Below are 26,844 nucleotides of genomic sequence, written 5' to 3' on the forward strand. Positions count from 1 at the left end.
AATTGTAAGTGCTACCTTAAAGTACCACACAAGACAGAAAATCCAGGGACTTTCTTAGCCAACTCTGTCAGGAAATTAAGCTTCCCGAGTAAAACAGCAGCACTCATCAACAGCAGAATCCTTCAAAGACCCAGAACAATAACAGGCATTTCTAACAGATAAAAATTGCATTGTATATCAGATAGACAGTATATTTATCTAGATTTCTAGAGGATTAGAGTTGATCGTGACAGTTTTCATTAAAACAAGATTGCTAAAAACAAATTGCCATTTCAGAAGACAGATTTTCCTTTGTCTGTTCCTATTCTGCAGCCATATTACATAGCTTTAGAGGTTTTTAATTGCCTTTTCTTGTTTTCACTTTAATTTATGCTTTATATCCATTCCTTGAAAGAGGTGAGGCAGTGTGCTGGTTTTGCTCAATGTTGCATTCAGGGAGGGGTTGGGCTAGAAGAACCTGATTTGGTGTCCTGTAGTAGGTAGACATGAGACCCAGACTGAGAGCTGTAAGAAAAGAGTATCGGAGCAGAATTTGCAATGGTGCACAACATTGGAAGCAGATACTAGCTTTAAAAACAAGTCAATCCACAAAAACAGTTTAATTTTAAATGTTTAGGAGTCCATTGTCCCTCTAAATTGATCCACGCCAGAAACATGCAATGCCAAAGAAACGATGCCCTTTCCTTTCCACATCAGAGTTCCCATCTCCTTACCTTTCTGTGCTCACTCAGGCCAGTTTTGGCATCCTCCACAGCCTGAACCAGCGCTTCCTGAGGCAACATTTCCCCACTGGCAGGTACAGGGAGCTGTTCTTTGGGAAGAAAGCTCACTCCACTTTTGCCATCCCTAGTGCTACCTCATCAGCGTTGACTCTCCTGAACGCGTCTCTCACGCTGCCCCAGCTTTCCTCACCGCCTCGTGCAAGCCACGAGCGCAGCTACTAATGGCTCCCTTTGCCCTTCTCCTCCCTTCCCACCTTCTCCCTAAGCACCAGGCAAGGCGGGAGGTGCTGGTCCCTTCCTCAGGGACCAGGACGGGCTCTCTGGGATGCAGTGCTCCTCGAGGCCCAGCCTGGCTGCAGGGCTGGGGCGGTCTCTCCGAGTTCAGCTCTCCCCCCAGGAGCCCCTTCCTGGCCTGTGCCTCCTTTGCCTGTGGCTGTGACAGGTCTCTCCAGCCCGTGGGGCTTCTCGGGACACGGGCTCACCGTGCGCTGCCGTGGAGGGGACCTCGCTCAGTCCCCATATGCTTTAGGCCCTCAAATCTCCAATACCTCTGGGTTCACTTTAATTCTGGTGATTTTTTTTTGAAAGGGGTTTGAAAGGTACTCAGTGGCCCCGAAATAATTAATTTATTTTCTTAAAGTCAACTAGCAGTTTAGTCACAAAGGACCTCACTAGACCTTTGTGACAGCATTCCTTCATTACAGGCAGGAGGTGACTTTCTTGGAGCGGTCACACCACGTGGTGGCCTCCGGAGGAGAAATTCAGTGTATAGAAATGTCACAGTACAGATATCCTATAGTAGCTTTTCGGTGTTGAACTTACACTTTTTTAAAAAGAACTATAATAGAAGATGTTACATTGCTCAGATGGTGTAAGTCTTGCTGGTCTATGTTTAATGTGGTGACACATGCCAGAACTATTTGGTAAAACATGTCAGAACGTGTGAGTCAACATTATACTGTAAATTTGTCCACAGCGATATGTATCATGCTGTGTTTTTGTAAACATTGTGATGGTTTCCTTTCAGATGCTTAATTGTATGATGTTTAACATATAAACACTTTTTAACAGTCACAGAACAGAATTACTGAACTGGACAGACCTCTCACTTAATAACTGAAAGATTTGCTGAAGTAACTAGTAAGCCTAGCTTTATTTTTAGTGTAAAAAGCATAGCCAGCATCCTGGAGCCACTCACAATCCGCTACTCTCATCGTGCAAAAGAACCAAAAGTATAATTTCACCCTGAAAGCCACTTTGGCAGTAGAAGTGGCTTTGCAGGCTTGGACCTTTCTTTATCAACAAAATTTTGTCCTCAATTGCTTATGTGCACTGGCCAGTGACAAGAATCATGGTCACAGACAGGCATTAACAAACACCAGCTCATATTTTTGTTCATGTTTTGTTTTAAAATAACAGAGTATAAAAACTTTTGTCAGTTGTCTGTTTTCGATTGCCATCGTGGCCACTTGACCCACACATTTCATTTTAAAAATCCCAAACCTTGCACAACAGCTTTTTCCAGTTAATTTGTTCATTAGGTGTTATATATTCATACACATTGAAGCATCTAAATATCTGCAGTATGTTAGATGTGGGACCTGAAATAATAGATAGCACATAAGCCCTTGCAGAGGGAGATATCCATATTTAGGCAGTGTGCTTTATAAGCCAGCACATCCCTTCCCAGCAACAGAAGGAAACTGCTATCTATCATGTCACTCCAGGAAGTCCCAGGAGGACAGAGATTCTTGTCTTATCCTTCCATATGCTTTAATCTTACTGTCATTTATGTGTCTGCCTTCTCTCAAACTTTGTGTAGCAGCACCGCACGCCCATCTGTGCCAACATGCCTTCGCTATATTTTCTATGACAAATATTTGTGGAGAAACTGTGATTAAAAAAAACATTAATCCTGATATTTTTATCGTTATGGTGTAGTTAATTCTATGAATACTTTCTTATGATGATTGTACTGTGTAGAGTAAGTACAGGTTAGGGATAGACCTTTATCAGATATTGTACAAAACAAAAGTGCATAGTGTAATATAGACTAGTAAGGTTTTTGTGACTATTTCTATAGGATGTGTGAATTGTTTTCTATGTGGCAACACACATTTCTTTTAAAGAATATAAAATCTTAGAGAATTTTTTAAACAGTCAATATTTTTTAATTATAAAGACATTTGTTACCTACAGTTTACTATTTCAGGTGTTAATTCTAATTTGAATATTGGTTTTATTACTACATACCTCCAGTTCCATTTGTTCTGTTGCATAAAAAATGCACAATAAAAAGTAGTCTCTGGTTAAACTGTCTCTTTCTTTCTCTAGAGGCAATCTTGTGTCAGTGTGGCAGCCATGATACCTGGGTGTCACTATAAATATATATTAAAAGTTTTAGATTTATATAAAGGGCTAGAGCATTTTCTTTTGCATTTTGTTTGTTTGGTATGAAGCACCAGAAAGCACAGGAAAAGATTATGAGGAATTCAAGTACGAATGTAATATAAATCATTTTCACCTCAATGTACAGCCACAGATTTATGTGCTGGTGAAATAGAAAGACTGTTAAAGGAAGTACCCATCTGCAATCTTAAAGCCTGGATTTTCAAGCAGTGACGTTTAAATCCCATTTTAATTCAGAATCCAGTGATGACTGAATGTATCCTGTTCACTTAAAAGCTTTAGAAAATCCTGGCTCCAGATAATTTGTAGAGGAATTACAGTGACAAACATTCACCATGGCAAACCACTGCTGCTGGGCTGTGAGGCCAGGGCCAGCCCACAGACTGGTGTCAGCCAATTGAAATGGTTACCAAAAGTACCATTATAAAACAGTGGTTTTGGGTGCCTGTAATGCTGCAAAATTCACTGGGGTTGGGCACGTGTTCTCTAGGTCAGGGGATTGAGTCTACTGCTGTTTTTTGTGAAGATCACAATTAGTAAGAACCGTTTACTAATCCCCCCACCAAAATAATTTCTAGTAACTCTGAGAAATGGAAGCAGAAAATCTGTATTAATCCATCTGCAAACAATTATAATTAGCTTCTCTCTGAAAAACTTTGACTTCCCAGACTTTTGGGCAATGGCTGGAAATGTCTGAGGGTAGATCTGGAGGCAGGAGGGAACAGCGATGGGCTGTGTGCAAACCAAAAAGGGTGTAGGAGCAGTACAGGCAGGAGCCCGGCAGGGAAGAAGAGAACCTGAGTAGGGAAAGGCAGAAATTTGGTTTATGGAGCTCAAAAAGAGAGATTAGGTCTAACAGCAGGGCAGATGCAAGGGGATAAGCATGAGAGGTAGTGCCTGGGGCCGGGCAGGCAGACAGAAGGGGTACAGAAGAGCTACCTGGGATGGGGAAGAAGCAGGCCTGGGAAGGAACTGCAGTGGAACAAGCAGCACAGATGGGGAGTGTAATTCAAGAATGTTGCATTTTATCACTCTTCCACCTGTTAAACACACTGGTAAGGCAATGGCTAACCTGTGCTGCTGCTGTGCTGCAGAGCTGGTGCCCTCAGAAGCGTGGCCCATGCTGGCAGTTATGTCTCTCCTGAGGCATGAGATGTCCCTGAAGAGAACTTTAAGGTCCAAGACAGACACTGAACTTCATGCATATGAAGGTATTTCATTTTTACCTCATTCGCTTTGAACAAGCTCATATTATTAAAGTGTTTGTCATCTTACTTGAATAAGATTACTCACTTTGCAAAACCTTGTCCTCAAGAGTTCAGCTAGGCAGGGTTTACTCTGCCTCCTTCCCTCTGCTGAGGCACTGACAGAAGCCAGTGGACTGCCAATAGCTCAGGCAGCATGGACAACAATACAATACTGACTTGCAAAGTGAGTTTCTGTTTGGAAACATGCACATAATCCCAAAAAGAACTCATCTTTCCCTACCTGACTTACTTATGCTCATCAGTAACTACAAACAGTACCCCAGGGCTTCAGCACAAGGTGAGTGTGAATACAGCTCCAGGAAATCATCACATAAATCTTAGTTATTGACAGAGCAAGCCAACACCACTGAGGTGACCTGACCACTCCTTAAGGCCTATTTAAGTCAGAGGCTCTGTCTTGGTTATTTCCTAGTGAGTTCATACATAAGCAGCTCTCCAGGGATAAACCTTCCCTGCTGCACCAGGGAACCCCTTGGAATACTTGGCAGATCTCATATATGACCTTGCCCTATGAATGCAAAAACCCTCCTCCACAGACCCTTCAACTTCTGAAGCATAAAAGCAGCTTCTACTGCAAATGTATCACACTAAGGAAAAAAAAAACACACCAGCAGATTAATTAGCTAAATTGAGAGAAAAAAAACCTGACATGAACTTATACAACAATAAGTTGTATAAGGAAAAAAGCTAAAAAACCCTTTTGTCCTCAAAAATGCTTTAAACTTTCCCACTCATCTGACAGATATAATTGCCTCAGCCTAGGTTGTCTTTGTAAGAAAATGGAAAGAAACAGCTTTGCTAATGACTCAAAGTAGTTTCCCATTAGAAAAGTTAATATTAAATTTAGTTCCCATTTAGGAACAGGGTCAATAGTAGAGCAGAAAAAGTCTAATTAAACCTTTCAAAAATGCTTGGTAGCAATGGGATTGAAAAGCTGCAATTCTTCCAAAATTATGTGAGAACCTCAAAGAGCCAAAACCTAAACTACTTATTGATGGAAAGAGAGAATTGTTGTTTGCTAAAGGATAATCCAAAGAAGCAGAGCAGCAAGTTCCATCACAGTCTCTTGACAAACAGAATGTCAAGGAAACTCCTGCAGTATCTTTCCCACCTACAGCATCAGGAAGATTGATCCAGGCTGAGACATTTCCACAAAAAAAAAGTTGACCTTGGCACATTTGTAAACCCACCAACTTCTAGCCAGAGTACCACTGCACATCTTCCTCAATGATCCAGAAGTGTCCAATTACCTACTCATCAGACGGAGCACCTGGAACAGAGATATTGGAATTAGTCTTCTATACCTAAAACCCTTGTTTTGAACCACCTGGAAACTGATATTTTACAGTAAAGGTCAAAACCAATGAAATCAGTGCAAAGCATAACGGGAAAGGAGCAGAATGGGCTCAAGCCATGGCCTTACTGGAAATTCTTTCTTGCCTCAAGGTTTGCAAGTTGTCAAAATTTATTAGCATCTTCTTTCACAGTATTTAATTTTTATGTTTTGCTGAGAAAGTTGTCTTTCGGTCTTTCATGAGAAACATCAGTGAGTACCAATCTGCAGCCAAAGACACCTATGCACAGTTACAACATGCAGAGACAGAGGTTCATATATGGATGCATTTTTATGTGCATCAAATTCAAGATGGATTTTCTTTATGACCACCTTGGAGAAAAATAAAACCCCCACATTTAAACCCTAAACTTAATGCTTTGTGTATCCAGAGTAGGCTGATTTAATGGTAAACTGCTGTTGAATCAGTATTTGGGGTTAAAAAAATACTTCTCTAAAACACTGAATATCAGTTTACACCAGAGCAGTGAATAACATTTCAGCCAGAAAGGTGTCAGAAAGAGAACCTAGAAAAGATCTTACTAAGCCCCAATTCAGTATCAGAACTGAAGTATAAATTTAAAGAAAAAAATAATAAAATCACAAAGAGCTTGGGTAAATCAATACACATTATTTACTGGGAGCTGAGCTGGCACAACTTCTGTGAAAGCAGAAATTATGTATTTTTCCCAGGGTTTTCAAAAAAAGTTTAATTCAAACACTAAAGAAATGTTTACTTTTCATGATCTTTTAATAAGTCCCTCATAAAATATTTGCAAAGACAGACAAAACTCATTCTTGAACAGGACTTTTTAGATCACCTTCAACCAGCTGACTGCAAGGTCCCACTTCAACCCATTACCCCGATTTAACGCAATTTTTTTGGAATGGCCTTTCAATAAATGCCACAGACAGCAAATAAAGAAAGGATTTTGAAGATTCCAGGTTACATTATGTGAAATGACAGAGCTCTCTCCCTCTTTCAAAGTGGCTGAGACCACTTACTTGGTTATTCCAACAGCCCAAAGACAGCCCAGTATTTGAACTTGACCTCAGATAGACAAGAGATGAGGCCCTCAAGCCTGTCACTTCTCTGTTCAGGTGGATCTTGTGCCATTTGGCTCATTAGAGAAAAAAAAACCAAACACAACAAAACCATAGGAAACCAAAAAAACTTCCCTTGAGAAAGGGAGTCCCTTAACTATGAAGTGAAACATCTTTAGCAATAAGGACACAGGGCATAGCCAAAATCTTTCCTGCAATGTGTTGCTTGACCACTTTATTTCTGATATCTGATACCATACAGACAAAAACCAATTTTTCAAGTTTCTCCAATTCATCAGCCAGACTACTGACATTTTTGACTCTTCTTTCCAACCACATAACATTTTTTAGCCCAATTAGAAGTAGTTCTTCCCATAACTGGATAAATAGGCAGTTTTATTGGTATTAGTGATAAAAAGTGGCACTTAAGTGTACCAGACAGTACATTAAATCCTTTCTAAGCTGACTAATTTTGAGCTTTTTCTTAAGAGGCTTGGACAGCTTTGCTGGGATTGTGAAGCTATGGTTACTACGCAAGCCTAACACATAAATCCAACCTCTTCAAGGAATTCTTCACACCCTTGACAGACATGTCAAGGCACAGACATGCAATCCACCTTTCTTCATGTCATCCTTACACCTGGATCAGGACAGGTAGCCCAAACCAGAGACAGTGCCAGTGGGGCCTCTGAGCCAGGCAGAAAGAGCTTTCCCAGTACTGGGGAAGGAACCATCACCCTCTGAGGGCAGGGAGTGAATAGGATGAAAGGCAGAGTTGCCAGTGAGGTTCAGAGAACAAATACAGACCTTGGCCAGCCTGGGCATGTTGCCCCCTCACCCAGCACATGCTGTTATTGAGCAGTGTGTGCCAGCATCGTGAAGGGCCTGGGCATGTTGCCCCCTCACCCAGCACATGCTGTTATTGAACAGTGTGTGCCAGCATCACAGTGAATAACTAGCACAAACAGACAGACAGAACCTTTGTTTTGCATCCATAAAATAGTTATATGCAATTGGAATTCAGAAACGCAGCCAGTCATCAGCAGCCTTATTGCTTACTTTTCCAATTCATATAAAATTGCTTAAATTAACAGAACACGACCCTCACTGGCTATGCAACATTTTACTGAGTAATTACCACTTCCAGCCACGATACAGAATGTACTGAATTCAAGTATAATTACAAAACAAAGAACATATGCAGGTAAGTATTGCAATGTCTACACCTCACAAATCAAAATTATTCCCCCATACTAATATGGAGTAACCAAGACACAGAATGAAAAAGCCAATACACCAAAATGCAGGGTGTGGGGTGGGGAGGGGGCTGGTGAATCTGATTAAAAGGATGCATGGAAAAATGGATTTTGACTTTGACATTGTCCTTTGAAAGTTCTACCACAAGTGAAAAATCCTCACTGTTGACTTTCAAGTTTCTTGGCAATATCCAAAATGCTTTCCAAACAGTTTAGCCATTTTTTTGAGCACTTTTCACACAGTCCTTCAGCATATTTAATTTGAAAAGAAACTTACAAAATTCCCTTTTATATTACATCATTTATACATCACTGCTTTTTTTTTTTCTTCTGGCTTCAGATTTGAAGCAGCTAATCCCAACCTCAAAAGTTTTAAACAGTCTAATTTTGTAATTTAGATTACAAAAACCAAATTTATGCCAGATTATGGACGTGTATTCCGCTATTTTAACAGGCACCTCAGAACAGAGCTATGAATGCTGGCTATACAAAAATTTGACTGGGCTTGCTGTTAGTGTAACACTCATAAAAAGTAACCACAACCTTTTATTTTAATTGGTGGCTTTAATTTACACAGGCAAAAAATGTCCACAAGCACCCTATGTAATACAGAATATTTTCTGGTTAGCTATTATAATTTGCTATAGTGTCTGTGGTATTTAAAATATATACATCCTTTTCACATTACATTTTGAATGTTTTATCTCCTTTTCAGAATGTGATTTAATTAGAAAGCTTGCTTATCCACAGACATCTCAGCAAACTGAAAAATAAAGACTGATGTATTCATCAATGACTACAGTCCACTGCAAGAGTTCTGCAGACCTCAGAACAGAGCACTTCTTTTCCCACAGCACATTCAGTATGGTGCCTCAGTCATCTTCTGTCTAAAACAATCAATTCATTTTCTCTTTAATTCACTCCAGCTCTCACTTCCACAAATAACATTACTCACTCTCAACTTACCAAACACATACCTCACCAACAAAAACTCAGATTACAACACCACCCTTAGCAGCTTTCAGTGGACAAATAGGTTTGGACCTGCAAGGCTGAACACCTTATCAGGACAAAGTTAGACAGGGGCTCTGATTTCCAGTATAAGGAAAAGAAAAAAGTTTTCGCTGGGGGAATTACTCAACTATCAGAATATTGGGAAAAGAAAGAAAACATCATCCTACCTAGTTTTGTACATTATAAAAAAGATAATTTCTTACTGTTCTTTTCTTCTCCAATCATTATTTCTTATTTCTGGACAAGTTTTTTAGATGATTTTCATCCTTTCCTATTTCCAGATGCTCAGTGTCTTGGGTCTTTTCCTTCCTTGGATTCTTTTCTTTTAATCATATACTTTTAGTTTAATTTCTTTTGCTTCAGCAAAGCCTGACTGACTGCAGTTTCTATAGACCATACATCCACTTATAGCTTCTGTTTTATTTTCCTCAAAGGACATACATTTCAAAAATTGAACTATTGTGCTTTAGAGCCTGGATTCCTATTTCTTTTTTATGTAATACAGTGTCTGCTTTTGATCTTAATGATTTGTGTCTCACTAACAAGAAAGGAAAAATTACTTAAGCTATGCAAACCCTCTATTAAAAAAACCCAACTTTTTGGTACATCTCAACTTCTCATTTACATTATATGCAGGTAAACTGCAAGAGAGATGTTAGTGGTACTTTCTATTCAGAGACAATAAGAATAGAAGCAGCACTATACTTAAGCTAGAAGGGAAAAAAGCACACTGTCATTTTATACTCACTTCTGTAAGCCTTTAGGTATGCACAGAAGGGCAAGTTTTGTACAGGAGTCAATATTCATCAATTGTTCTACCGTGCCAAAATGCCTCAAGAACACATGACTGTAAAAGGAAACTCTTTTTTTTTTCAAATCTTAAACTATATGGTGCTCTGGTTTCCTCCCTACAGAAAACATCTAAGTCAAGTTTAGAAAAAGGATTAATTCATTGACAATTTTCAAAAATTGCCACACTTGGAATAGACAAGGGCACAAAAACTCTTTGTATGAAGACTGTATCTGATGTACTCATCACTATTAGAGACACTTCTATAATGCATATTTTTTTCTTTGTTACAGAAAAAACAGCTAAATGATTACAAATAAAGAGGATACAGGACTGCAATCAATGTATAACCTAGACAAAACATACCTAAAAACATTCCTGTACTCTCTTTTTATCAAAGAGAGGGCAGTAGAAATCTCTCTAAAAATGAGGCTCCAGACACAGATGAAAAACAATCTGACAAGATCAGAAAACTTGGTTTTGGCTAACATGGTTTGTAGCTTTCAGAGCAGTAATCACTGTTCTTAACTATTAATGAACAAGAAGTACAGTACAAAATTCACAGACCAAGAGTAGAATTCAGCCCTGCTTTCAAAAACAGCTTCTTCTTGTAATAGCTTGTAATTCTTCTTGCAATAGCTTCTTCCTCGAAAAGTAAGAGTCACATTAAAAAAACCAATAAAATCTGTGTGGGACTACAAGGAAGGAAAAAAATAAGAGTCTAAAAAGCCTTCAGTTCAAGGATGAGTCACAGGGAATAAAGGGTGCCAACTTGTCCTTAAAAAAATGTGTTCCCCCCACTACTTCTTGACCAGAACACAAACCCCCAAAGAGCCCCTGTAATACAGCAATCCACTGGGGTGTTTACTACTAGCACTGTATCCTTAATAAATGCTTCAAAACTAGAGGGGAAAAGGGACACCACATCAAAAGCAGAATTCTAGTGTATAATGGAGACAATTTAGACTTGAAGTTCATTGCTGGGGGAAAGACAATCACTTCAAAATTTTATCCTTTATGGAAAAAAAAATCTATAGAAAAATGTATTATTAGTATCCAGCCAACTTGGACTTCAAATACATTAAGATCATTCAGTATATTGGAACACTAAGACAAGCTTTTAAAACACTGCAAGGTTTACAGAATTATGAGTCACTGCACAGCATATAAGAAATCTTCCACAAAGCAGAGAGGGCAGCCATAATTGGAACAAAATTTGAAAATAATAGAACCTGCAAGGCCAGTCTACAGAAATAAATTATTTTAAAACACCACACCTTAATTGAAAAAATCCTAGAATATGACTTTATTTTTAGGTAAATCCTCACTTATTTTCCTTAAAATCTGTAGAAAACCCCATTTTGTAATTGCATTTGTGATAAAGAAAAATTCACTCCTTCACACATGTACAGTTTTTTAATCTGAGGACTCTAGCATGTAAATGTAAATTTATTACCTAATTGGTTTCCTCAAAAACATTAAAATAAAAGTAAACTAAGTAGTGGACCCACATTACCTCAAAGTTTTGACTATAAAGACAGTTAAAGAAAAAAAAGCAGTAAATATCTCATATCTGTTAAAAACAATTTGTGAATTTTAACATATAAATTAAAATGTAACAGCTTGGAATTACCATTCTTTTCAAACCTGGCAGGCTCAATGAATCAGTACTTCCATCCAACTGCATGACATGTAAACTTACAAGGTTCTGCCAAAAGCAGTCTGCCTGCCTTTTTGTAGTACATCACCATCCAGGCCACTTAACAAAACACAGCTGGGTCCTCAGACAGGTCAACAGTAATGTACCCAAAACCACTCAAGCCTGGCATCTTGAATTTATCATATCGTGATGCTATAATCAGCAAACTAGGAGACAAGGAACACAATTCTCTCTCGGAATATAAACAAAAGGTGTGAATGGGTATTCTTCTGACTCAAATAAGGAAACTAAGATCAGAATTCAGATGAATTGCATCTCCAATGAATAAAAAAATCCATTTTAATAGGCTTTTAGAGCAGATGTCTTGTAAGAATATAAGCTCATACCTCCTCTTGAAAATGATACAGGAACACTTTGCTAATAAGATAACATTTACTAACCTTGCAGGGAAAGTTCTGCCCTGCAAAGAGCACACTGACACTACTCATTCATCAGTAACTCCAACATGCAAACCACTTGGATCACATTGGCTGTCTCCACTAACCTCTACAGGAAGAACATTTTCCCAGTTTTACTTCTCTTCAGGTTTTTGATTTCTGAAATATCTGGTTTATTAATGTGTTTATTCAAATTCAAAATCCATATAAATATTCCAGGGAGAAGAAAACATGTTATGCGCTACCAGATTCCAGTGCTCTTCATGAATAAGACTAATACCAGGAGAGTGCATACTGAGATGAGATGAATTTTACATAGAAGGGTGAGGAGAAAGGTAAATTATTTATAATGTGCTAAAAATATGCCTTATTTATTTGATATGGGAGAATTACCTTTAAACTGCATTTTAAATCATCAGATTTAAATATACTAACTAGTTTTGCAATAGGAGAAAAGCAGATAAAGTAAGCCTTCTTTTGAATTAGCTATAATAAGGTAATATGCTATAAAGAAGCCACCAGTGAATAGGGATTATGGAAAAGGGTACCAAGAAGATCCTTTCACCCACAATTACTGTATGTGAAGCCCCATCAGTAACTTAACTCTGGAATGTTTTTCTACTTAAAATGACCAGCATGCAAAGTGCTTTGCAGTTGTCAAAAAGGCATGTTATTTTAAATTCTCACTGTTCACTCATAAAGTGACACCTAGTATGAAAAAAAAAATCTAAAATGCTTTTAGTGAAATCTGTACATATTGGTCTCCACAACTATTTGCAGCAATACTTTAAATATCTTAAATTCATTTTTGAAGACTTGTGTTTCATATCAACATTTCTTCTTTCAGGAATTCAGCCATTATTCAGCAACTGAGTTACTAGGATGGTCTTATTACCACCTGTCACCCATGAGCAAATCTTACTTTACATTAAAGTGCATAAAGACTTTTCCTCAGTGCTACTTAAATACGGTTATTTCACCTGTATTTCAACTTGCATGTTCAGTACTCATGACCTTCTTAATAAAGACTGGGTCTCAAAGAATCTGGTACAACTTGAGTACCTACTGCAGAAAGCCTTGAGACAATTGTACACAGCACTAGAATTTCACATTTCCAAGTTATAAACTAATCACTTATCTCTGATTGTTGAGGACCACTGATAGAATTACTCTACTTTCCCAAACAAGCAAGGTCAAGATATACAAAAATTCAGAGTAAGTGGTTTTGAATTCAGGTAATATCTAAAGGCAAATAAATTAAAAATACAATGTATTCATTTGTTTAATTATAAATAGATAATTTTTTACTATTATATATTCCAGCTACATCTCTTGTATCTTCTAGCAAAGACCATATCTGGCAATAGAGTCTATTAAAATATAAAAAGCCAAAAATGCCAGGTAACTTTTAATAAGCACTACCATAAATATCTCCCAGATCACATCTGAAGATACTTACAAATAAGAAAACAAGTGTTAAAGTAGGGGAAAAAACCAAAATTTAAAGAGAGGAAGTGCACCGAAATTTGTACGCAGTAATTTTTCACAGTAGCTCAATGTGCTCTGGCTAAACCCATCCAGCTGGCTCCTCTAAGGTGAAAAGCCTTGCTTTCCTCAAGTGCAGCTGCAATGGTGGCAAAAAGCAGGATTCCAGGTCATGGTACTTGAGATAAGGCCAGCGCCCATATGAAACAATTTATCTCATAGAAAAGAAAAACTGTGAAACAATCACACAGTTGAAATGTTACAATTTAAGGTTGGCAGGTTCCACTGGAACAAACTCTTCCTATCTAATCTTAATATCTCCCAAGAACCTTTAATGATATCTTGAAAGAAACTAAAGAAGTGCAAACAGACTGCAAAGGGACACAAATGGGAAAACTACATGTGTTGTGTAGTTTCAGGCAGCTGTATTTGCCAAACTAAACCTCAAGTTGTAAGTTCTGAATTGCAGTAAATATACTTGGACTGACTCTCCTGTGGAATTTAACTCAAGTAGCTTTTTGAAACTGTTTTTCCATGGAAATTTTTGTCTGCAAGTCTAGCGCTCTTCCAGAAACAGAAGCAGTGCTAACAGTCCAGGAAGCCTAGGGCAAAGGAAGCGAGGTATGGTGCTGAGGTCACTGCAATCCCAGAAGCTTTTCAGCCCTTTACATTACTTCTTCCACAAGGGTAGCAACATGAAGATTTCTCCTGCTCAAGTCTACAGTATCTCCAAATCCACATGACGAACATCAGGATTTCGTTGCTGAAATAAAATTTAAAAACAATATGTTGAAAATTTTCAAGTACATTTTCACACATGGTTACAAGTAATGTGTTTCTGGTATGATGCTGTCAACTGGATAACACATCCCCTTTCTGGGTAACATAGGGACTATTTTAAAATGAGGAAGAATTTCAATAAATATTGTCCATATTATAAGGCATTTTTGGAAGGCAAAGTCATTTTTTTATTTGAAAAACACTTTTAAACATCATGGATAAATTAGTTATGCTTTATAAAGTATGGAGGAGCTCTCAATTTTAACAAGGCAGTAGAGTTTTATAGAAAACTGTTCAGACACACATATATATGTATATATCTCACTTTCTTAGAGTTTTAGCAGATACTTTCCTGAATAACAGGTAAGATTGTTGAAATAATTTGTTCTCTGCCACTGCAGCTAATTATAAACATTCATAACACTGTTTCTATGAAGAAATATGCATTTTCTGATATTCTAGAAATATGTTATCACCATTACATGAATTGTACAATCCATGAGAAAGTCATGACTTCAAAGACATCCAGCATGTGAACCTGACTAGTCCATTTAGTAAAGCATATTCAATACCAACACAATCACTATATATGCCTATACTACAAAGCAGTATCCATGTTCATAAAAAATTTAGTCATGATCCTGCTCCTCAAAAACCATGCATGAAGAAATGATTCAGACGGTGCAATTAAAATCAAAAATAATATTTTGATTCTTAAACAGGACAACCCTAAGGATAGAAACTTAAACTAGAATATTTATGAAATAAAACAAGCAAGGACAGACATGCTCTTGAGTAGTGTCTCAAGGCCAGAAGAAACAGCCATAGCAGGACTGCATTTATCTGGGGGTCAGTATACTTGTAGTTCTGAATTCATACCAGGAAGGTATGACTGACAGCCCCAATAGACTTACAAAATCAAAAATGGGAACAACCCTTTCTTGCATCAGCCAGAGGATATTTAAATTGCGGAATGAAAAAAAAAAGATAAGAAGACAGCTGATAGGCTTTTGTAAAGTAAAATAAACACTGTACAGCTTCAACAAGAGTAAAAGATATTGAGTGGCAGTCCCATCATCCAGAAATATTTGATACAATTCTAAGAACCAGTTAAAAAAAAAAAAAAATTCTTTTTTACAGCGAAAACAGAATTCAACAGCCTATAAATAGCCTGGCATTCTGAGAATGCAGTAAAATAGACACATTCAGGTCTACTGAATGAAAATTTTTTCTGTTGGTAAAAAATGGAACAAAAAATTTAATAAATAGATAAGTGGCAAAGTAAGGATTTGCTGGTGGCCAGAACTTAGATAATAATACTAGAGCAAGAAAATCTGCATTTGTAGTATCAACTTCCTTCCCTGTCTCATATTTACAAATTAAAACCCAGAAAGTAGATGCAGAGATATTGTTTCAAATATATCACAGAATAAGCACTCACTAATAAGCAGTTAAATTTACCTTTAGGTCCTTTTCCAGTCTGTCTACTTCAGCTCCCAGCGTGTCAACGATATTCTCACCATGCTTAAGCATAAAGGCTTCTAATTCTTCAAGGGTTTTCACTTGCTGAATTTCCTAGGAAGAAATTAAATTTAAGAGATTGAAATGAGGAAAAGAAAATAAAGGAATAACACTCCAGAGGGTCTTGACATATTTCAAGAGGGAGGGAAAAATAAAACCCAAACAAAACACTTCAGCTTTTGCCATTTACTCTCAAAACATCATCTGTTCTTGTGTCTCAAAGACACAGAAGAGCAGCATCTATTCGATGAAAACAGCTGGCTCTGTCATTACACCTGCATTTAATACAAACCTTTCTTCTATCTTCAACTGATTTCCTCCTTAACTTTCCAAATAAGTTTAGAGAATTTCATTCATTTTCTAGAAGTTTCTGAGGTATTCCTCACAGCAAGGCAGCGTAGGGTACCCCTGTGTATTCTTTCTCCATTTTCTACATTCTTGCTATTCCATTACACTGTCTTCTCTAGGCATCACATAATCAAGCCAGCTGAAAGTCCACAAGGATTATGACAAATACTGCTGTAAACATGACTCCTCCATAATATCAGAAACTTGAAGACAGTTGACAGGAAGTCAGACTAAGAGACCAACAACATAAACTGAAGGAATGAGATTGAGGAAGACAGGATGTTAAACTCCACTCTCCAAAAAAAACACAGACATCAGCAGCACCAAAGCTGGTACTACAGTACTGCCATAGAATCATACAATGGTTTGAGTCAGAAAGGTCCTTAAAGATCACCTATTTGTTCCCTCAGTGCCATGGGCTGGGACACTTTCTGCTACACTAGGTTACTCAGGGCCCTATCCAACCTGGCCCTAAACACCTCAAGGGATGGGGCATCAGCAACTTCTCTAGTAAACCTGTTCCACTGTCTCACCACCCTGGCCACCACAGTAAGGAGTTTTTTCTTATATCTACTTTATGTCTATCACCTTTCAGTTTAAAGCCATGAGCTTTGCTTAGAGGTCTCACACCAACCTGTCTGGAAGCCATTTGTCCTGTAATTTATCTCAGCTGAAGTATGTTTAGAATAAATAGGTTATTTCAAAAAGATACAAACTATGAAACAACTTATTCTTCTTGTGTATACAAGTGCATGACTTGTGCAGCACCTTCTTTTCCCTTCTCACTACTCTAAAACTGAAGAGGAATAATGTAATTGAGCAAGCTTAAAACGTATCTCAACCACAATAACCCATGACTACAATAACAGCAAGTCTAAAAAGAAAAAAAACAAGGTAATCTAAATGATACCATTTCAACAAATATTTCACAACTGTAGAAAGAATAACATTGACAGCAGTGCTAGTTGAATGAGCTGCTTATTTGAAAAAGTACAGGTCAAAAGGCAAGCACACTGTCTGCCTTTGACTTCAGATGGCTGAAGCCTACTGAAAGGAGCTACCCTTCAATGATGTGTTTATAGCTGACCTGAGGTTACTACATGTAACAACAACGACCTGTGTAAGAAACAGTTGCCAACCTAGAATCAATCAGGAAGATCTTTCCCAACAATACTCCAAGTATTGTAAGAACTAGTGGAGGCTGTATGCAACTGCCAAAGGGAATAGCAGGTAAACAACAAAAGCTAACAAAGTCATGAAAAGAAGACTAGTGTACTAAAAACTGCAACAGCAAAGCAACTGGCAATCTAAAACCAGCCAACTTGCAGTGTCCCAGTGGTACAAAGCTGACAACATTCTTCCTCTCAAAAGTTTATTAAATTGAAGTCCTGTAGATGAACAAATCAGATATTGCACTATACAGACACATATCTAATTCTTATTTTGACATTAAGATGTTTTTAAAACTGGGATACTGACTTAATGATTTTAAAAATTGCAATGTAACATTTAAAGGTAAACTTAACTTCTAAGTCATGCTTAATGGACAGACAAAATGCAGATATCTGTATTTCATTTTGAAAGGGGAGAAAAGAATTTTTTTTCAACAAACAAATGTATATAAGAAAGGTACCAGTGAAAACAAAAACACTGTCTTGCCAAAACATTTTGCTCACTTAAAACTCTCCTTTTAATTTAGATAAATAATTATTTCATAATTCTGCCATATAGAATACAGCAGAGAATAGTTCTGTCCTGAAAAGAGGGCTTAAGAAAAGCTACTCTGAACTACACTGAAATCAGAGACTGACACTTACTAAAGATTGTTAATTCTTAAACATCATCAAAGTGCTAAATCACATGACACAGGCAATCCATATTCACACTGAATCTGAATGGCTGGACCTGTAAACCTGCACCACCAACACCCGGGGCAAATGGCTCTGCCAAAACAGATGCCTATTTGCAGGTGACAAGCTTCTATAGTTTTAACTGCAGATCTTGTAATTCAATAAATGTATTGGAAGAATTATGGTCTCATCAATTTTTTTTAAACGAATCTGTATTTTCTAACAAAATAACCACAGAATCATAGAATATTAAGTGTGGAAGTGACACACAAGGGTTATTTACTCCAACATTTATATGAATGGCCAGTGCAGGGAGCAAATGCATAACCTTGGCATTATTAGCACCTGGCTCTGACCACCTGAACCAATCTCAAGGGTAATGAGTTTAAAAAAAAAGTCTGCCTTCCTCCTTCTCAGGCCAAAAGTAGGTATTTTTCAGCAGCACATAATACAGTTCTCTCTAAGTACATTCAAAAATCTAACAAAGTAAGAACATCTGCAACCCTTCAAAAGAAGTGAAATGTATCTCATCTACTTGCAAGTCTTGGGTTTAGAGGTACTTGAAACTGAAAAGTAAGTATCAAATATTGGGGGTTACAAATGCAATTTTTTCTACATACTTGTAGCAGCTGTTCAATATCTTGTTTTTCCAGGTAAGACCGAGTAACCACACGTCCATCAAAGTCTACTTCTGCCTTGAATCTCACTTTGCTCATTCCCATGTCTGTGGCTTTAACATCATGAATTGCTCTGAAACACATACATTTTCAAAGACAATGTAAAACAACATAGAACAAACCATTAACCAGTTTGACTTCTCATGTTAACTATACTGTCACAACAAAATGTTCCTGTAATCTTAAAAGGTCAGTCTTTGACAAAATAACCTCATTTTGCCCACCCACACTTCCATTAAATACTGATTTATGTTTAACTGGTTACATCACTTCCACAGGTTTTTGCAATACCAAAATATCTATAAATCACTGCAATAGAAGACAGACAACCAGAAGCATCACAGATTTAGAACTAGACTAACAGTATATTTAAAAAATTCCACAATTAAAAATGTGAGCATTTCCCCATTCTGCATTAAACGTTTAAGTCCAACTTACTTTCCACTGCAGAGAATTTTTCGTGCATATACATAACACTATTTAACAGTCTTTAAATACCCTCAATTCTGAGGAAAGGAACTTGTTAATTAATGAAAGGACACATTGCAATTATAGAAGTGTCCTTTCCTGAAGTTGGTAAAGGCATGATCTTTTGGAGAGTTTTCAAAATACATTTGACTTAAGAAAAAGTTATGGATATTGTGTTTGGAACTCATTTTTGATCCTTCAGAACTATTAATCACAGCTTACCAAGATACACCTGCTTGTAAATGCTAAAAATCTGTATTTATTTAAAGGCTCCTAATAAATACTAGAACAAGAAACCTCTAATGTTTATATTTTGGTACCTTGAAAAATTCTGGGTTTCTGTAGCACAGTTTTGTTCCAGCTTGTTGGACAAATTCTAATATGTGCATATAGGTAGTAAACAACAAGCTCTTCATTTTTCTGGGATAAGAAGCAAACTCAGGACCAAGACATACAGTGATAAATTTCAAGAGTGAAATAAACACAAAATAAAATACTTGACTTTTTCCTAATTATATTAACAAAAACTCAGTTTATCTTCAAAGCCAAGAAAATTCTAAATCATCACTGCAGAGCAAGTTTACATATTTTCCTGTCAACGTCAGAAAAAAAAAGTTGACATTAAAACATGGGACACGAATCACAAAAGGTTCACATTTTAAAATTCTTGCTTCTGACATTTTCAAAGTAAAACAAGCATAAAAGATTTCAAAACTTTTAGTTTTATTAGCATAAAAATGCATTCTTGATTATTTGGTAAATTCTAACACATGAGCAATGCAGCTCACTGGATGGAAAGTACCAAACTTTACCTCCATTTATTTTGCTAAATCGTGCAATGTCACAGAATCTGTAAATTTAGCATGCCCTTTGTCTTAAGCAAATTTACTCTTCCCAACTAGAAATGCTTCTTTGTATATGAATGTTTATAAATCAGAATTAACTTCACAGGCAGTAGTGCAGGAAGAAAGCAGAAGGCATGTATGTTGGAAGGAGCCTGTTAGAATGAACAGCCAAAATAGAACAGGAGACAGAAACTTTAAGATGAGTAATCACAGGAAATTTTTCCAGAATACTTCTTGTAATACTCAGGGTAGAAGAGAGGAAAGCATATTAAAAAAGAAACAGAACATGAACTAAATATAGAGACACGAAAAAAATACATCTTAGTAAATATTTAAGCAGATTAAAAGAACTATCAGCTTACTGGTAGCAATAAATACTTTCCAGCTCCATTCCAATTCACACAACTATTCTGTGGGAAGTTATCAAATCAAAACAGTATTAATTGGAGCAAACTAGATGGCATCAAACTACCTCATCCCGAAGAGGGTATTTAAGATAATAGATGTGGTTAATAAAGATAATTTGGAGCCATGTGATTCAAAAATGTTGAAGACATATCAAGTGGCTATCAGAACTAGGCAAGAAGATAACAAGTGGTATTTCAGATTCTCATTAAGAAGTAGCCTGATAAAATTCAGTGAAATTATGCATATTCCATAAATATGAAGGAAAACAGTCTACCTTAGTGCATATAATCTGCCCAGGAAAGATAAGACAGTGAGTCAGAAGGAGAAAAATCACTAATCATTCAAAAATACAAATGTGAGTGCTGAATCTTAAGCTACAAAGGTTGCTTATGGGAGTTTCTGCATGGTTAGTAGACACCATCAATTCTAACTAGGGAAAAGAGCACGTTTCAAATTAATGAAAAATTTGTCAGAGAACATCAAGTTACTGGTTTTGAGCAACTGGTTGTAATATTTTTGTTTTTCGTTCAAACCAGAATGACAGATTTTCCAGCACAACAGAAGCACCACTATACAACAGCTGTTACAATGAAGTAAAATTAAAGGTGAAACTGTCACTATGTCTAGGAATCTGTGATTAAATTCCACAAGAACAGAATCAGGACAGAGTCTGTACCACATCACATATTTTATTTCACTGTTATGAAGGGCTAATCTCCCACAGTTCAGTTAAGCTGAACACAAGAACGATTTATGCACCAAAGGTGTCAATGACAGTTAAGAACTGAATGTATAGCAAAAATAAAATCAAATCATTTTCCAGCTGAGAACGACTCTGAAAACTATTCAGGATCATGAGTTAAACATGGGACACAACTAGAAATTACTAAGAAAAATGAAAAGAAATGGGAAATTATAAAGTCCAACAAGCTGAAAAGAGAAGCAGAAGAAAAAGTCACAGAGTGTGATACAAACCAACTTTTTTAAAGTATATCAAAACCAAAGGATAACATGGAAACAAGTCTGCTACTAGACAGAAATGGAAAATTGTTACTGATGAAACAGAATAGGAAAAAACATGCAGTAAGTGTCTTAAAAAAAAAAAAGCAAGATTAGTACAACAAAGCATTTCCCTACTTAGAGCAGAGAAGCATATTGGATATTTAAATGAAAGAAAATGCTTCTAATCCAACAGGTTCCATAATTTATATTCAAGAGTTAAAAGAACTAAGAATAACTGTGAAGGCAAATAAATTTTTTGTCTTGCAATACTGATGAGAATTAACAAAAAAAAAAAAAACAGATTAACAACACTGTGCCAAAATTTAAGAAGAGTAAATAAGTCCATCTATTTAAGTGAGGACAGCTTCACCTGACAACTGAAGGAAAAATACTTAGAAAGGTGGAGAGAAGAATTCTATATTAAGAACACTAATTCCAGTCATTAAGATTTTAGGCAATGTAGGTGTTGTCAAACAAGCCTGTTATAAAAAAAAATAAAAATCAAGATTTAGTTGAAAAAATATCACCACCAGAGACTTATTTTAGTGGGACAGCAGTTAGTATTGTCTGATAATCAAATTCTTCATAATTAGCAGTGGATCACAATGTTCAGTCAAGCTACTGCTGGAATGGTAACTTAAGTGTGGTGCTAACAGGGGCTGAGGGAGTAGATATCAAAGCCCCTAGATCCTTCTGTCAATTTGGATCTAAAATACTTTCTGATGAATACTGAATGATTCCCTAATATATCTCCTGATTTGGCAAAACACATCTGAAAATAAACATTGCAAACCATGCCTGAAAGAATAAGGGAAGAATATTCTGGGAGCAGCAACAGCAAACAGCATTGCATTGAGAACTGAAAGCCCTGAAAGGCTGAAATAAAAAAGCAAATATTAGTCACTATTAGAAGCAGGCCAAATCAGGAGCTTTTTCTTTTACATTTGGTTTCAGAAGTATATGTAAGAGTGCAACACACTACTACACATCTCCATTTAAGAAAATGTGAGAGTTTGAATGTTCAAGAAAATGCTGACACTCCTAGAAGTCCAAAGCTTATATTGAAGAAAATATACAGGTAGGCCTTGGAAGAAATACCTAATGTTAAAAGGCTTCTTCATTTCACTGCTATAATTTTTTTTTCCTTATTTCAGCCTTTGGTTTGGTTTTTTTCAGCTTTTTCTCCAAATCATACCTATCTATACCTAGTAACAAGCAAGGGTAATATAAGTTTACATTGCAGAGAACTGAAATTAAGACCAGGTGTCACCTCAGAAGATGTGTTACCCAAGCTAGAGATAGCAGGCTTGTTGTAAGAACTGGATCAAAGACAAACTGGGCACTGAAAGGAATCAAAGCTGGTAACATGATGGATCTAAGAAAGAGATAACTGAAGACAAAGTGCATACAGAGAGTATGATAAGCACCTAAACATGTTTCAGCTTCTAACCTCAAATAAATAAAAATATGCTGTTTCTTGCAAGTCTTTATTTCTTTTAATATTCATGCCTTTTTTAAATTAAGGTACTTATTGTTTTAAGAAACATGTTTACAGCAAGAAGAACATAAAGTAAATCTGCTCTATCGAGAAGTTAGAGCCACCTACAAAATAGACTACAATATAAAATGGTATTTGGCCTAGGAGAAATTTTATTATTTCATCCTGAGATGAGCAAAAGCCACCTGTGCACTTTGAAAAAAAGAACTACAGAAGTCATGTACAGAAGTCATGTGAACTCACCTACTCTAACACAGCACTGTTGACACATCCTTCACCATTCAGACTAATCCAGGGCCACCACAAATACTTAATTTACTGACATGTGAAAATTCTAAGAGAATTCTATTCCAAATAGAACTTAGAACTGTGATGGTGCCAGCACTTAGTTTCTTTCAAGTACTCTGGTATTATTAACTAATGGGCTTGGAGTTTTTCCCCTGCACAGCTCAAAAATTACTACAAATAAAAAAAGCACTAGAACACTTCAGCTGATTTACACAGAAATATATTCCTAAATAAAGATCTAAAAGAAAACAAAAAGAAGTTTGCTTCTAAATCAAGATTAATAGGGTAAAGCTAAAATAGCTCATTGAAAAGCATTTAAGCAAGATTTAGAATTACAATGAGCTATAAGTTTACTACAAATCACAGACCTGCTAAGAAGGAGAAATTAGCAATGAGTTAATTTATAAGCATATAACATGAGGAATCCTTTGCATCATATACTACTGCAGCATGTCCTGCCAACCACTACAGAATTCCATGCACTGAATATTAACAGTAACAGAATTTAAATATTTAGGTGCTAATAAACTATTCAAACATCATAATAGTATCATTTAAGTGCTTGCATTTCATGAATTTGAAAATAGTTTTACGTTTGTGATGGCTTTCTCATTAGGTCATTGTCAATTCCTGCAATAATTGTTACAGTTAGAATGTATCTGCAATGCTATTTTAGCTGTTGAACACCCAAGAGGTACAAGTATTCTTTTACTATAAGTTTTAGCACAGAAATAGAAGTCAGCAATAATAAAGACTCTAGAATCCCTATACAGAAGATTCCACACTAAAAGTAATCTTACCAGATTTCTCTCATTAAATGTTTTCTTGCTTTTTGGTGTTGATAGTAGAGACTGAGCTGTAAAGGTTCTTACCTCACGACAGGATCACTTTCCAGTAACTCGGTGAGCCGCTGCAGCTGCTCAGGCTCAATGGATCGTCCCAGCAGCGCCTCCGTGTTCGTGTAGATCAGAAATGCTGACACAGTTCCTAACAAAGTTCCAACACCCAGAGACCCCACACTGTCATAATAGGGGTTTCCTAAACAAGATATAGTGAATTAGTTTCATGGAGTATTTCTAAAACATAGCAGAGAACTCTAATTTCACATTGAAAAGAGTTCATAGTTTTGAGGGGTTTTCTGGGTTTTGCTTTTTAGTGAGATTTTTTTGGTTGGTGTTTTTATTTTTTCTAGTCAGTAATTTATTTTACTTTTTTCTTTTCTTAATTCAGTGGAAATTTTTTCCTACTGAGGAACATGATGAAGCTGGAACAAAACAATTTATCATAAAACAAAGGCTTAAGTCCCTCCTGTCCCCTGACCACTCCTGTCTCCTGCAGGACTAATAAATGAGTAAACTCTTGTCTGTACATGTTTCTATATTAGTAAACATAAATCTATACACAAAGTTATATACACTGAAACATAGATAGCAGAACAAAATTCAGTGTTCTTTCATCAGTAACTCAAAAATTTGCAAGTATTAACCATTTCTGCAATATAGTACTTAATAAGTCTCAAACATTTATTCATGTTCAGACCTATAGAAATAGTACTGTGTTTTTAAGTTGATGAAGGAAACTAGAAATGAAATTTTAAAATTCCTTCTATATAAAAAGTGAAACTTGTAATTAAGTCATTAGAAGCCACAAGAAACAAAACTCCAATATTTATTCCCTTTAAAAAATCAATACTTAAAAAGGGATGAATAAGTAAACATCCCTCTTTAGAAAACAACTATGCAGCAAAGATGTACTTTGAACCACTTGGCATACAGATCATCTTACCTTTAGTAAAAAAATAACTTATTTTGTAGGACAAAACAGCTCAAACATCTGCTTACAGAGTACAAGTATCAGAAATGAAGAGCAGAGACATATTTAAGTCAACCAATATAAACGAAATTGTCTGTTCATATCATGCATGGGAAAAATCCACGTTCTGTGCAGAATTTTACCTGTTAAAGAAGTCAGTCCCATACAGGTTGCAGCTACAGCCACGCTCAGGACGGCTGCAGCATCCTCCAGTAACACCACATTGGTACTAGGATCACGACTCTGCACAACTGCACACACAACAGAAAAAAGTTACACTGCTCTGAAAATTTAGCTTTACTATGTTATGCATTAACATAGTAAATTAACTTAAACTATAATAACAACAGCAATTTAAAAGAACAATTTATGTAATTATATAGGTGTAAACTGAATTTTTCCATATGCTCACACTTACAAAAGCATTTATACATACACAGAACAAGTCCAATTATGGCAGCTTCTCAAAAATGTTAGAAAAATTAAAAGGGGCATTTATCCTGAAAAATACATGCACTTAGTCAAGTATTTAATAGCACTCTTAAATCAACAGTTCTCACCTAATTTGTAAAATGTTATTTGTTAGTAAAATAGAAAACAGATCAATAAAGGGAAGGTAAGAGGGAAAACAGAAAATTGTTTCTATCATTATGGAAATACTAGTGAACAGATTGTTTATTTAAATAACACCACATACCTTACTGCTATAATGATACATACCATATTGATAAAATGAAAGACCCTTGGCTCGAGCACTCCTTCGAATTTCATTTATAGCAACAAGCAGGGTGGCTGAAACAACAAAGTTGTGGCTGACAATTGCTAGAGGCAAAAGGGCTTTTTTCCATTTTGAAAAGAGAGCTTTTTGTTAAACTATCATAGCGACAGATAACCAAGAAAGCTCTGATTGTTGGTACTTTGAATAAAGTATAGTTACTTCTTTTTTTCCACAAGTGTGTCTCCCATACAAATCAGAACAGTTATATTTGTTGATAGTTTAATACCGAAAAGGCAACCCATGTCTACTTTCCAAATTTTGTGTTCTTCAACTTCTTACTATACAGACACATATAAAAAAGAAAAGTTTTCACGTTTCTTTTTGTCTATTTACAAGTATTTGCAACAGAGCTCAAAATTTCACTGTGTAAGCAAAGATCAATTATTACTCTAATTACTGGCATTGTAATCTTAAGAGATTACAAATACTTAAATAGAAACTTGAAACTGCATACCTCCTTCTGATACCAATGATCCTGCTAAAATGCAGTATGCCTATATGGAAAAAACAAGAATCAGATATGATATTATATTATATGCCTATTTCTACAGATCTCTTCACCACAGGCTATCCAAATGTAGCATTCCAGAACCACATTACCCAGAGTATCATGTAATTGTCCCTAAACAGATAGAAACCAATAATAATTGGATCATGCAATATATTCCAAACAGGACAGCAGGACCTTTTGGAGGGCAGGATATGAAAGGAAGATGCAGGCTTTAGACAACAGCTCATTTTGCTGCAGGATCAACTACAGTTTAAAGATTTTTTTTTTCTTAAAACACATTTTCATTACAAATGGTTTGAGTTGATTGTGGTGGGACTCAGGAAGTGAGTTTCAGACTATGCCACTATTTTTTATTAAGTCACTGGTGTTAAATACAATACCAAACAAGATTAGCTTACCCAGAGAAGAGATTCCACAGGATGAGGGTGGAGTAAACCTATGATCCCATGATACCAAGAAAGTCCTGCACCCATCATGAAAATGCCTACTCCACTAATCAGGGAGGCAATATAGCGCATATTTGTGAAACCATATCTAGAAGAAAGAAAAAATTATTTTAGGAAGATTCTACATCGCTACAAACATATCTCAGAGTTTGCCGTTAATTTTTACATGACTTAAATTATCATCATATGACTTG

The 26,844-nt window shown here is 36.4% G+C and overlaps 1 protein-coding gene across 3 annotated transcripts in view; it reads right to left on the minus strand.

Moving 5' to 3' along the window:
• Positions 1-11,118: 11,118 nt before the first annotated feature.
• The window catches only part of SLC30A9 (solute carrier family 30 member 9), a 29,993-nt gene continuing 14,267 nt past the window's right edge, over positions 11,119-26,844 (minus strand). For all 3 annotated transcript variants that reach the window (XM_041402540.1, XM_041402543.1, XM_041402541.1), the window contains 8 exons: positions 26,603-26,738; positions 26,148-26,187; positions 25,636-25,707; positions 25,059-25,166; positions 23,976-24,141; positions 18,538-18,667; positions 15,660-15,773; positions 11,119-14,181 (listed from right to left, as the gene is read on the minus strand). In XM_041402540.1, coding sequence (XP_041258474.1) covers positions 14,137-14,181; positions 15,660-15,773; positions 18,538-18,667; positions 23,976-24,141; positions 25,059-25,166; positions 25,636-25,707; positions 26,148-26,187; positions 26,603-26,738 — 811 coding nt within the window. In that variant the 3' untranslated portion in view covers positions 11,119-14,136. The remainder of the gene's footprint in view (positions 14,182-15,659; positions 15,774-18,537; positions 18,668-23,975; positions 24,142-25,058; positions 25,167-25,635; positions 25,708-26,147; positions 26,188-26,602; positions 26,739-26,844) is intronic.

The sequence above is a fragment of the Onychostruthus taczanowskii genome, unplaced genomic scaffold, assembly GCF_017590055.1.
Source record: "Onychostruthus taczanowskii isolate IOZ18803 unplaced genomic scaffold, ASM1759005v1 scaffold2, whole genome shotgun sequence".
Lineage (NCBI taxonomy): Eukaryota > Metazoa > Chordata > Aves > Passeriformes > Passeridae > Onychostruthus > Onychostruthus taczanowskii.